At 34.4% G+C, this 14757-nt stretch overlaps 1 protein-coding gene across 6 annotated transcripts in view; it reads left to right on the top strand.

Moving 5' to 3' along the window:
* LOC146535563 (cytosolic carboxypeptidase 1-like) overlaps positions 1–14621 on the top strand; it is a 46366-nt gene extending 31745 nt beyond the window's left edge. For 4 of the 6 annotated variants that reach the window (XM_085191273.1, XM_085191270.1, XM_085191269.1 and 1 more), the window contains 6 exons: positions 10444–10531; positions 11052–11216; positions 11606–11782; positions 12713–12831; positions 13370–13411; positions 14111–14621. In XM_085191273.1, the coding sequence (XP_085047399.1) occupies positions 10444–10531; positions 11052–11216; positions 11606–11782; positions 12713–12831; positions 13370–13411; positions 14111–14189 (670 nt within the window). In that variant the 3' untranslated portion in view covers positions 14190–14621. The remainder of the gene's footprint in view (positions 1–10443; positions 10532–11051; positions 11217–11605; positions 11783–12712; positions 12832–13369; positions 13412–14110) is intronic. The other 2 variants (XM_085191274.1, XM_085191271.1) reach the window with 1 other exon arrangement.
* Positions 14622–14757: the final 136 nt, after the last annotated feature.

Below are 14757 nucleotides of genomic sequence, written 5' to 3'. Positions count from 1 at the left end.
GAAAAAAAATACATAAAAATACTAGACTTAGAACTCATAACCACAAGTGTACAGTTGCTACAATGACGCCTAGTAAATAATATTTAAATAGTAATAAATAAATATTTTAATAAAACCTAAAAGTTTAATTGAAACCAATCTGTAGAAGCTATCAGAAAGCTCATCGATGGCGGCTATCTTGTTTCTCGCGGTGATCAGTTAAGCGATACATTTTTATATTGATGACTTCATTTGACTAAGTTGTCGGTAAATATAAATAATAATGCTATTCGGATAAATATGTTTAATATATATATGTGTTTCTTTTGTCTTATGTTTTCTTATTGTAACAAATTGTTGAAAAAAAATTGGTTTGGGAATTAATAAAAGGATTTCTTTGAGTAAACATTAAAATCACAATTATACCATTAATCCCGGTTTATTCCTGCACGTTTTATAATAATAATAATATAAACATTACAATTTTCGCTTTAAACGCTAATAATATCCATTTAATGATTTTTACTTTCAAGCTGCATACTGAATATAGCAGAATATAGTAGGGTAGTCAGAGAGAAGCTAAACATTCCATTTCCTTCCTTTGTATCTTTCGAGACATTGTATTATAAGTGGCGGGACTTAACCGCGTCATGTCTTTCCTTCAATTAGGAGTCGAACCCAACACCATCGCGTTTGTAGTCTGACGCTGTGCTGCTGAGCCAAGACGGCCTCTATTTATTAGGTATGTAAAATCGAAATTTGATATTATAACTAAAAGCCTACTTACGAATAAAGACAATGTAAAATATTAAATAGTATATAAAAACACAATGTAGTCGTTTCCGCACCTTCTTAGCAGCATACAAAGTATTCTACTTAACGTCGACCCCCAATCAATATAACAATATTACAATATGATTCTGTAAAGTACTAATGCTTTCCTGTTTTATGTCTTAACTTAAAATGAGTAATGTTTATCCTTATAGCTAAGCGCAAGAGGCTTTTGAAATTTAGAGAGGTTCGTATTAAAACAAGTTTCTACAGTGTCATGTCTGTCATTGTTGTTCAACCATTAAGTTAGTAAGTCTTTTTGCACCACCTTGCCCCCATATTTACAATCATAATTTAATTTTATTTCAACTTAATAATAAACGCAAGTTTGTTTTGAATTGATTCGACATTTTTAAAGCTTCGATTAAAGTATCGAATAATAGATATGATTTTAGACTTAGGAAGTAGTATACTATCTGTAATATATAAAATATCAAAAAAATACACAGAATAAGCACTGCTCATCTAGGAATATTGTCAATTGAATATTAGATTCACCCTGCAATAAAAGCACGAACATAATATAGAGCTAAAAGACACCGCCGCTGCATCACCTCAAGCATGTGCCTTTGAGAGCCACGTTAATTGGTGCCACTCTGTTTGCTCGCCGCGACCACCGGCCACCACTGCATTATATAACCACCAGATAAATGTATTATATTCTATTATAGTGGTCGTAGTTTATTTTAATAGTTTTGCTCCCATAAATCGATCTGAACTATTTTTATATGGTTGCGAGCTAAAAGTTGGTATCAGTGTGCGTAATCTAATCATTATCGGCACACACAATGTATATTCGATACTATTGAACCATTCACAACAAGATACTGCACTTAAAACCTACCAGAAGAAAGTTAAATTGCCTCAATGCCCCCGGGAACGTTTTTAAATCTCTTTTTAATCGCATTCAACCGATGCCTATCGTATTGTTTTACATCGGATGAGTTACGTTCGCCGGCGATGCGATGCAACTCGATAAAATAAAATTAACAGTTTTATTTTCACAAAAAATCTATATTACTTTAATAGCTACAAAAGAAAGAGATGAACGTGATTCGAACGATGCGTTTTTTTCGATAGAGTTTACAGAGGTTCGGACGGCGGCGTCTAATTGAACGGGTGCATGACTGCGACGTTTGAATACTGCCCATAATAGGACCCCACGTACACCCTGGGCAACCTCGGCCCGCTATCGGCTGTCCAATAGATAGGAGACTGTATGTCTATTTTCGTTGTATATGGGTATACGCGCTTCTTCAATTAATTTTGGACTGCCTCACTCATTGTTTATTTAATAATTTTCATCTGAAGATATCAATTTGATATATTGTTACTTTTTTTATGATTATAAATATCGCTTAGAATGTGCATTAGCATTATTTTGATTGTATATATCTACAACTATATCATCCGACCACTTCATTTAAAAGTAAATTTATTTCTAAAATCTATTATTATTTTTTTATCGATTTACATCTCTTGGAAAAACATAAGCGATAAGCGCGAGTCAGGCAGATATAGTAACCTTAATTGCAGTCCTAATTGAGACAAGACTTCCAGTAACATTTTGAATTATTCCGATCGTTACCCGCGCGGCCGTGCCTGGATTCTTAGGTTTTTGTTCGCGAATTCAGTCTAAAGAATCACGCCCAACCGGTATTCTGCGACACAGCCTCATGTGCACCACCATTCCATAAACTTTGAAAGATTAAACAAGACAAGTTATATATTTTGTAATTAAAATAATTATAGTAGTGCAGCTATTATTATTTAAATTTTAATACATATTTTTTACTAAGTATATCATTTTCAATTTATTTCCATTTCAGCAAAAGCTCTCAATGAAAAAAATATAGTTTCAATAAAATAAAATTGATGTAAATTTAACATGGGAAACATATTACGCATAATTATACTCTTAATATAGAGGAAGAACATGGAAAATTCTATCGTCATCTATAAGCCCTGCGATATTGATTCGCCTCGCGCTCTCGTGACATAGGTGATTATGTGTTTAAGCAATTACCCCCAGCAGTCGCTGTATTTGATCGAGGTAGGATAGGTTCCCGTTATAATTGGCATAGGCTCGCTGGATCCTTCTGAGAGAGGTGTCAGAACAGAAAGCTGGTGCGCGATGCGAAGGTACCGTTTCTCAGTCCTCTATAATTTTCATTTAACCTATTTTAAAAAAAGTGTATTTAAAATAAAGCGAAGTAAAATTTTGCGGTTTTCATATTATTCAACACATCTTATCTCACTCTTCCGTTATAGCATTATAATTCAGCGGATAACAGCCTGACTCAACATTACCAAGTTGCATCATTACGCTCTTTCGCGTGGTTATAATTAAGAGAGGTCATTGGCGCTGTTTACAGTACGTTTAATACTCTAATTTTTACGTTTATAAAATTACGTAATATCGTTATATTTCACATTATGTCAGTTAATGTGGACACTAAGAATGTTTTTATCTCTAAAAGTGAATCCTAAAAGTTTTAGTCTACGTTCACCTAGAGCAAATACAAATAAATACCTTATACTATACTTTTGTTATATACAATATATGGGAAAAACATGAAACAGGCTAAGGCGAAGGCGAAGTGTGAATTTGCTTCTCGGGAGTTCAAGGTTATGAACGTGATTTTGAAATATCGTAAATTCAATCTGAATAGCCCATCTGCGGAGTCAATCGATGCTTTCTCACGAACTCTATGAATGTCAATATCGTCCTTACCTTATATAAATTTAAGATGAACTCACCTTAACGCTAACATTTATTCAAAAAAATCGTTTCCTTTTATGTTTATAATAAGTGTTTTGTTTGAACTCAGTATTTAGCACCCATTCTCTAGTCCTTTGTTATCAATGTTGGTTTGAAAACTGTAGTCAATATTGATTTAAGCTGGCCGCGAGTGTTTGTTGGATGCATTCATTGATTGTGATCTTACTGGGGTTTATTGCTTCGTTTCTAAACAAAGTCTAAAAAATATACACCTTAAGTAGATGATGCATCTATATACTTATATGATGATATGTTGTATGATTCAGCTTCTCGCTGTATCCATATTCCCGCATGTAGCAGGGAAGGCAGTAGGAGCCTAGTGTTAAGACACTCCTCTCCCTAAGCTCTTCCGAATTCTGAAGGCATTGCGTGTTGAACTCAACGCCGCGACACCAGAGCGAAGAAATGGAAATATGAATTTCAATAAATATTTAATTTCCTCGAGTGGAGATCGAACCTTCGGAAAGGATCCCTCTGCCTAACCTGCTGTGTGCGGGATACAGTGTGAATCTTATTTTTGATTTGATTTATTTTGCACATGCACATGCACTTTTAACTTTCGCTCACAAGGTTCTGCTTTTGGTTCTGCATGAAAGCTTACGTCTTTTAACTAGTTTCTTGCCTCCGACAATACCTACAATTATCTTTTTCAATTTGCAATGTTAAGTGATGTTTTATGTAATTCTAGGAAACGAAATATGTAAATGAAGTTGCCATTTTTTCTGATATTCATGAAGCTGTATAATCCATTAGATAGTGTATCTTCCATATGATCTAAGTTTGAAAGACAATCCTAAAAAAAAAATATTGCCATATAAAATAAACTAAAGAAACGCAATCATTTTAAGAAAATAAAAATATAAATGGTTATATAGATATAAAATGCAGGTTTATTCAAGATATTTTGCATTGCACGACACCGTACATAGATGTATTACATAAATAGCTACATCTTATTATATTGAACGTTCAGTCACGATATCGGATGAAATTACCAGCACCGCTCATGCTTAAATCGAACATGAGTAAATGACGAAGATACATTCACGCGACTACAGTAGATAGATATAGATAGATACTTATTATACCTTTTATTGTATAAATAAACACTTGTAAACATAGATTCCATTTTTTCCAGATATATTATTCTGAATGTAAGTCAAAAAATATATTCACACTAAATAATAATCAATATTCATTTGTAAGTCTTTTAGAATAATATGCGTATATACCATATACCTACAGTTAAATTATTTTTTTATGGCAATTATATGTCTACTTAGTGCAGACAGGATTTGAATCGTGCGTGACGTTGGAGATACTCGTAAGTCCATAACACATCACCTTGAATAATGTTTCAAGGATAGGGCCATCAACGCCCCGCGATTAAAATTGAGTAGACCTTCTAAGAAATTCAAATTAATGTATCCACACAAAGTTTTGAGTTATGTGTGTAACTACCTAAAATTCACAATATAAGACAGATTTCATCATTTAGGCCAGTGGACTGGTTGTGAGTTCGATCCCCACTCGAAGGTATGAAATACTTACTTAAATTTATATTTTCATTTGTAATCCTGCTGCTCTTCTTTATAATTATTAGACAATATTAATATATTATAGTACAATTTGTAATAACTCATAAGCTAAGCCCCCACTAAGGCATGAAAACCGGTAGTTTTTTACAATAATGGGTTAAATAACTATATTTATATATGATATATACATTTTTTGTTCATCAAATGAAACCAAGAACATGTAATACAAAGTGCATACATTAAGCTTACTACGTCACATTTCACCATACCAGTTATTTTTCTGTCGAACAATTAAAGGATCTTTAGTTATGAGATCCCTAATTATATATTGTTTCCTTAGAAATGCCGCTATATTTTGTCTTGCCTGAGAAGTATGTCTACATATCTGTTTATGATCTTCCTCCGCATTCAGAACTACCAGATCTTAGCAAGGTATCAACTATGTGACAATGACAGGTGATTTTTAATGTATTTTAATAATGTTTGTAAATAAACTCACGTTATTACCAGCTATTTTATGGGGCGGCTTAGAAAATAACATATCATGCAATAAATCACAAGAAGCCATTGGAAGAAACCTATGAAAAGGACGACGTACTAAAGAAAACCTTGACCTAAGATGCTCTGACTGTATTCAAATGTCCTTATTATTCCTTTCTCGTACATCCATTAAGAGAGCTGCAACGTTGAGAATATCCCAGGACAAAACTTAAGCGACCATAAATAATAAGAGGCGAACGGAGTCAGCTAATGAATTACGATGCCTGAGAGTGCAAGCCTTTTATAATAGAGGCGAAGATACAGCCCGCGGCTGTCACCACTGCATGCGAGTGCACATCGTTCCGAATCAATCTACAATATACCTACTATGAAAGATATTAAAATATTTTTGTCACTATAATTAGCTTTTCCAGAAAATCTATTCTTAGAATTCGGAATATTTCATTCTAATCCATAAATAATTAATATGCTATTATATATTAAATAAAAATAAAACCTCCCACATAGCACAATTTTACCATGTAAATATTTAAAAATGAAAATCTCCTTTTTATTAGATAATTTTAAAAATGTAGCGACGTCAATGACACTTATCCGCAAGTCATTGGCATCTTTACTTAGCGTATAAATTTTTATGTAACAACAATAAAGTTATTTCACTTAATAAAAAACTGTAACTCGCCGTGAAAGGGTGAAAAGAAAGGTCAAGCAGCACCAAGGTCATCAGGCTCGCGCCATTATATTAATGTACTGCGCCCTGCCCTCGACTCCCCGAGCACCCGCTGGCTGCCTATTATCTGTTCATTTTTACCGTCTCTACTTTATGACTCACTGCATAACATCTATATTTACCCAAGTTTTGACTTTTACATTATGTTATAAATAAATTAAAACAATACTCGAACTTATTTTTAACTTTACAAAACATATCATATTAATATCATAAAAATGAAAACTTCACGTATCTCTCGCATTCAGCACGAAGAGAGCCTAAATAAAGTTAAGTAATTCCTTTCCTTCGTTCTCAATTTTCGCCCATTTTGATAGAAAATGGAAATAATATTTATAGAAACATTCCTCGAAATTGTGTCGAATCTGTGGTCATATACACATGTACAGTCGGATACCTTCCAAACACTCCAACTTTATTTCAAATAGATGTTCAAATATAATCGAATTAAAAGGAAAATATATGTGTATTATTTTTTATATTTCAGCATCAACAGTCAACAGTCGTTTTTTTTAATAAATTTTAGCTTTATAGTCACTTCTTCACGTTCCGATTACAATCTGAAGAAACTGTTAATAAAAGAAACGTTAAAAACAAAAATAACTGTAACATTTCAAACATTTAAAAACATCGCCTGTTAACTAAAAATATGGAAATATCACAAACAATAATAATACACTACGATTGCTTTACAAAATGGACAAGAAATATAAGACCATTTGTGATATAAATAACCTATGGTATTAGCTCGTTCTTATAATGAAGTGATACGTGATATAAAGAGACTGCATTCCAGTGGTGTAGGGACAGTTGTTCGAGAAGCATCGTGTCATTGAACCTACCTGTAGCGAATTGCTTCGCTTCCGCAACAGACGGCAAATAAAATCAATTAGTGGAGGCAACGCCGTTAGGTCGACCGGACTACGCAAACATTATGGGAAAATGCGACGATAATCAACGAACCACATCTACAGCACCAATGATAATAATTCCACAGAGCAATAGTAAACATGAAGCTCGTACGTAAACCGAGAGAACAATCCCTTTAGTCATTCCAAAGTTATCATAACTACCATTCCGTGCCGTGGCCGACAGCCGATGGTGAGTCAGCGCTTCTATAAATAAAATCTAGGCACGTGTGATCATTCTAAAGGTTGGTGTTTAATGAAGATGGCCACGTCATTTTATTGGCACCACGTCGGTGACACCGGATAAGTGTTGCGACTAGTCGATTGTCTCGCGACTATCGTAAATAACTCGCCCCGTGTCCGGTATCGCCTAGGAATACAGAGTTGCCATCACCAACGATCTGCGCTAGCGCCCTGTCGTAATCCTTAACCGAGGACATCTAGTGTTGTTACAGCTGTAAGACAGAGACAAAGTCATTTGAAGACAAGCACAAAACGACGACTGCCCGTCGTTTAGCACCTCCCTCTCTTACTGCTCGCAGGAAACATCCTCCGCGTCGAGCATACGGATGAGCGTACCGTGTGGGCGAGGTATAAGTTATTTTACCTTTGACAATTTGATATTTATCGCTTTTTAATTCCTCCTCTACCTCCACTAACTTCCCTTGCGATTTTATTTGAATGTAAAACAATGATTCATTGCCAATCCACTTATCATTTTACTAGTATCTCGAGTATAAAGAACTCGAGGCGATGATTTTTTTTGAAGTCTGAAACAATGGACATAATAATCACAGGAATAGCTTGCGCAAATATAATGTGGTGGTTTTCTTTGATCTCTTTTATTGGGCAAACGTTATGCGAGGGGTGCACAGGGGCGGGTTGGGATCGTGCGGGGCCGAGGTACGGCTGAGAGCCGATAGCATCGGTGCGGCGCGTTCTATAAATAGCTGGTAGACGGACCCTTGAACCAGCCTCGGTCATCAGTACCTTTAAAAGAGCTACAACTGTATGTGTATTCTTTACATTCCAAAGTCAATCGTAACCGTAGATCGCATTGATATTGTTCATTCTATTTCTGTTTATTGTGTAGTTTGTTTAGCAATTATACAAACCCAACACTCGGTTTATGGCAGCCCTACTGTTTGCTATTGTACCGCAACAATCTACCATAAAACACGGCGGACGGTGTGCAGTTTCTCGCTTGTTCGCTTTCATTTGTGTATGCGGCCGACGCTTATTTTTTCCCTGATTAGAGTAAAAGATGCGCAACCGGTCCTGGACCGAAGGCCGCCGCACGAGAAGGACGCGGGCTCCTTTACAAAGTCGAGAACCTGCAGACTGCGCTCGCGCCGCGCCGCCGCCCGCTAATGATGTCCTTCGTTGAACCGATCCTAATTGGACGAAGCCTGAATGCTCCATCATCAGGAAAAAAGGGCCGTGATAGGCACTCATTGTTTGTTAAGCTGTACTGTTGTTCTATTGATAGATTCTGCAGCGCTTCGCTTAACTTTTCAATGTTACGATCTTATTATTTTTTCAACAATAAATAGTGATACTGTATAAATTTAAATTTTTAAATAAGTAATTTTTTTATTTAATTTATAAATATTGAGATAAAAATTAAAACTTTAAAGCATTATACTGTAGTTTAAAATTGACTTATTTTTATCATTACATCTACAAAGATGCATTCTTCACGTTTAACCATAATAATTTAATTGATTTTTACATTTGTATAATATGACGACGTATTTACAATTTTTTCGTAACAATTTGTACGCGTATAGATAATGATTAGTAAAATACGATTAAGTCAGGGCCACGTAGCTGCAGAATTGCACGTTACTAGAATTACTCTGTAATAACGGACGAGAACATAGAGGATTGTCGTAGATTGTAGACGCACTGAATACGCGTCTAGCTGTATATAATGACACAATCGAAGAAATTCTCTTTCTTAATCAACGTAGAAGTATCTAATGTATCCCCAACGGTAGTCATCTACTTCCTTTCACACAAGATGCTCTCATATAAAGAAACTACAGGCAGTAGTCTTAAATTAAATTATTTTCGTACAACACGATACATTCGTCGTGTCTAACTATCTGTAATTAATATTTATTGAAATGTTTTCAATCAAAAATATATTAATTTCAAAATAAACGTAAATCCCCATGCTGAGAAATGTAAATCGTAGAACTTGTTAACTAGCGTGCAGGTTAATCCTTATAGCTTTATTTATTTTATTTTCATTCGCTACATACTAAATTTGGACTATTTTAACCCTAGTGAGTTTGTATTATTTTATATTAATCTCCATAAACTTTATTATAAAAAAAAACTTAAGCTTTACTTTAAATGTCACAAGGCCACGATGTAAGGCCATCGTGGCCTTGTTCGTCCTATTTGACAGTTCTAAGACTTAAGTTTTCATATAATGTAGATATATTTTTGTAGTAAGTAACAACAAAGTATAGTACCAACTCCAAGTACTTCAAATCTCTTGTATTTGTTGTATATTCATATATGCGTTGCAAGTTTACATTCCTACGTGGTCTGCCAATCATTTAATTTAATAGCTTGTCATTTCAAATTGCCCTCCGAGCTTTCTTCGTCGATCGCTAAACCTTATATGACTGTTGAATCAATTATCATTTCATAAAGCATTTATAACCGTGAGGTCGTGTCACGCATATATTTGGAATTTATGTACAATTACTATACTTACATATATATGTTGATACGTAAATATACCGAACTGCAAATCTTATTGTATGAAAGCGTATATAAAAGTGAACTTTGCAATAATTGCAAATAAAAATGTATTTTTTACGATAGGATTTGGGTTTCTAAAATATCACATAATCAAATACAGTAATAATTGATCAATCGAAACCTAGTATTTCCAGAAAATGCATTTGACAGTGCATGAATAAAATGAATGAATTTGTCATTTTATTTAATTTCACAAGTGTCAACCTAAAACGTATACAATTTGACTTCTAAACTGAGTAATCCAGTCGTAGCCTGATATCCAAACGACGATAGCTGTCTCCCGTCGTGGACCCAGCGTCCATCACTTGACTGAACATGTCCACGCTACTTATCGTTGTCAAGGCCGGGCTTCCTGGTAATATTTATATAATACGGATAACGTCTATGTTGTTCCAGCTATCGCTGCGGCTTAACTAATGAAGATTTAAATCGACGCTGGTCCAAGCCGAGCCCCGTCTTGCATCCTTCTATTTACCATACCAAGGTAATTATAGCAAGAATTTTCGCTCATTAGTGATTAAAGTGAGACAATTCTATTTACGAGGCTAATTTTCTGCTAGCATAAATATGCAGATAAAAATAAAAGTACTCTTAAACGTAGTCATTTGGCACAGGTTTTCAAACAAAATAGCCTCGTTATATTTTCTTTTAAATACTGTAAGAGTTTATATGAATGGTATATAATAGTCACCAGGCTTTTGAAGCCAATCGTGTCATAGAGGTACAAGCGTGCGACTGTAAACGTTACAGGTTATGGATTCGATTCCCACTCGAGGATTTATTTTTTTTCTTTTCCTCTGGGGAGGCAAAGCGAGTTCCACCACTCAACATGCAATGCCTCCAGAATTTGGCGGAAAGGGGGTGAAAGTGTTTTCATGAAAACGGAGTGTCTTAACACTAGATTCCACATGTTTCGCTACCTGCATACCTTGCTATGAATTCTATATTCATAACACACTATTTAATGTTATTTTATTCATATGCATACTGTTTGTTGTGTAAAGGGGTTAATAGAGTACTTGGTACGTGTTTGGAAGAAACCACCGTTAGTATATTGCGACTATCATGGACATTCGCGCAAGAAGAACGTGTTCTTTTATGGATGCGCCGGCGCGGAGAGCTGGTGCAGCAGCGACCGGCTCGTGCAGGACGAGCCTGTGAAATACCTTGTAAGTTAAATAAAACACGATCGATACAAGCTTAGATTACGTAAGAACAGTTAATTAGTGCTTTTTCTTCGATTAGGTTCCTTTAATTCCGTTAATGCATCGTTAGTAGGAAAATGCCTCGACTACTAACCGTTGCAACTAATTAACAAAGTTACTTATAAAGAGAAAAAAATATAATCTGACTGTTGAGGCCGTCATGGCGCAGGGCTCAATGGTGTAACTGTAACGCGACGCTGTTTAGTTCGATTCCCACTAAAGAATTAAATGTAACTAATTTAATATTCAAAAGAGCTTTCAAGTTCTCATAGAAGAGATCTATGCCATACTTTGCAGCTTATCTAAACAGTTGAAGATTGCTCAATTTTGAATAATATGTTTATGATAACAAGATGCTACCAGCGCTGATGCATCGCATATCTGCGGCGTTCGCTCTCGGTTCGTGCTCGTTCCGTGTGGAGCGCGAGCGCGAGAGCACCGCGCGCGTCACCGTGTGGCGCCACCTGGGCGTCACGCGCTCCTACACCATGGAAGCCTCCTTCTGCGGCTTCGACAGAGGACCTTTTAAGGTATTGTTTTATTTTAAATGCCTATTATTTGTATATTTTAGGTTCCCATGGTACACAACTAATAATGGGAACTTGTATGTTATTTTTTGTGTATTTCATAAAATTTTCTTCTAAACTACAGGATAAATTGACTTTTGGCACCCAAAAATTATCAAGTAATCAACTTAAAAGATATGAAATCTATATATAGGCCTGTATTTTACTTGTTAAGGGCCAACTTCATGGTTTTTAACCTTTCTCATATGGTTAAGAATACAAGTGTTGAGTGGTACATACTTAAGAGATCTTCAGTTACGTTTATACAAACGTCATTCATTGGAAACATAAAAAACAATCGTAACAGAAAGTTTTAATTGATTTATAATATTAATTATAATTATCTTTAATATGTATCATATTCAAAGCGTTTATTTTCCAATTACAAAAGATGGCATATCTGAGATTAATGAATACGACGCTAAGTATGTACCTGACACGTACACTCATACATCTGGGGTTGTCTAGACCTCTGAGATCTAAAGATAAGATGAGTAATATATTTTCAATTAAAAGATGCCAGGAAATTCACTCACACTTCACTATTTGTTATCATTTTGCCCGTAAAGGACTGTTATAAAAATAGTACGCCGACATCGCGAGCCTCGCAAAACAAAACAATTGCGAAGGATGCTACATGTCTTGTGTCTACTCATCTTTCGTTCAATTCAATGCATGACTTGTGTCGAAAAAAGATAACATACTTTTTAATTATTTATTAAACAAGTTTAAATATATCTATTATATTATTAAACTAGTTTAGTTCTGAGTGATAATGAGAATATGAGCTTATTACCAACAAATAAAATGTAGTTTCACGTTTGTACGGTTCGCACGCACAGCGGCTTTGACCACCTACGCGAGACGTCATTCTATGTAATTTATTGTGTCCAGGGTCTCCATCTGAATACCCAGCACTTGCAGAGCGTGGGCAGCGACTTTTGCGAGGCCCTCAACGGACTGGGCGATAACGCCGCCAATGTGGACATCCAACTCACTAAGGATCTCAACGGGTGATTATTACATATTTTCTGATTGCTACGTTGACGTTAAAATTATTATTTAATTAGGAACATAAAGTGGCACATGTTATCTGTGTACTAATGGGTACCTGGAAACACCTAGAACCTATTAGTTCTAGGTCCTTCCAGGTACCCATTATGCGTATATAATAAAATTTAAATGGAGAAAGAAACCATAAATAAACTTATCTTGGTGACTACACATTGTTCTAAATTATTTATAAATATGCACTTATTTAATCGAAAAACAAGAAAAATAAGTCTTATGCGAGAGAAAAAATATTTATAAGAAAAATTAACAAACGCAACATTATTAAATAATAGGCACGGCCGACGTTATTAAAAATTTCTTGTCACGGATCTACCATTTACAACAATGTACTGACGCTAAGTTGATAATAATTATTTATAATGGACTTGTTATGTCGTTCTGAAATTATACCACTCGCGTATAAACAATAATCAAAATAACAAGAAAACAATCTTATTGGAGCAACTTCGTCTTATTGTGTTCTTTCTTGATTGACAGAAATATCGTAGAGGTTCGTTTGGTCTGTACCGGAGACAACAGGCAAGTTAAATATAAAACAGAATAATTTTTACACGCATTGCATATAATAATTTATAAGCGTTTTTATTTTTACCAAGTTAATTTTTTTAATGTCGCTTTGTTCACACAACAATACCTACTTTGTATATTTGCAGTGGTTAACTAAATAATTACTCTCGTAAATATTCAGACGAAATGAACGCCGAGGCACCTCCTAGTGATTACTTGCGCGTCACAATTATTGCACTTTAAACTAACCAACCTTAATAACTATCGATTTTCTGCAACACAAACAAGAATAACTCGCTCTCGCCTTTGCTCATCCTTTTCTTTTTTGTCCGTCCAGTACAATGGAGCTAATGTGGATGTATGTGAGCCTTAAGCCTTGGACTTGAAGGCTCAACAAATTGGATAATTTCTCCCTAATCAATTACTTTTAAAGCTTGCTTTATGATCTGTTTATTAGACACAAGTTATTAGTTTACATGGAACGAAGCACTTTTACGATTACTATAACATCATGATAACTATCTTGCATAGATCGTTAATAATGTTTATTTCATTCTGTCGTTAAAACATTGTAAATGTTGAAAAATAAATTTACAAGTACACTTACTTACTACAAAATAACACAAATTACATATTGTCCTTACCAGGAATATGATGCTAAAAATTGTTTACATAAATGCTTATAGCTTTTGTTTGTTTTTTTGTTAACAGTGAAATAGCTGTGGACAGCGAACCAGGCTCTGGATCTGACAGTGTACTCAAAACAGACTCTGATGAAGATTTTGACTAATTTTGGTTTTAACTAGATTATAGAAATTAAAAATATACTGCCCAAGTTTACAAGTGTACTCTACTGTTACGGCCTCATTGATTTATATATAATATTGTAGTTAAGTACTTACTTTTGTCGTTGCCTGCATGTTAAGAATAACTGATTGATCTTATATGTAATGCACTTATATTGATTTAATACTAATTTACTGATCTAATATCAAAGATTACTTACTTTGTAATAAAATAAAATCTAAAGATTATATGTATTATTGCTGTACAAGTGTACATAATTTTTGGTTCCTATTTCACAGTTTTTAGGTGTTAAAATACAAATTATACGTTAAGTACGTCTGTGATTTATAGATGTTTATTTATAGTTATTTTTTTCGTGAAGTTCAAATTGATATTGTGAATTGTGATCTCAGTGACAAATAAAAGATAAAAGCTGTGTTTTGTATCATTTAATTAATTTTTATTTTTAATTATTATGAATCTTTTAAAAAAATATTAATTAATATTTTTTTTTTAAATCAATTTAGATGTTATTTTTTATGGTCAATTGTATCGTACAAGTCAATCCCTTT

The sequence above is a fragment of the Heliconius melpomene genome, chromosome 10 (genome assembly GCF_056956725.1).
Source record: "Heliconius melpomene rosina isolate 202511_hmr_F chromosome 10, ASM5695672v1, whole genome shotgun sequence".
In the NCBI taxonomy this organism is placed as follows: Eukaryota; Metazoa; Arthropoda; class Insecta; order Lepidoptera; family Nymphalidae; genus Heliconius; species Heliconius melpomene.
Note: the sequence above shows the minus strand (reverse complement) of the source record. Positions and strands in the feature narration are given on the sequence as shown.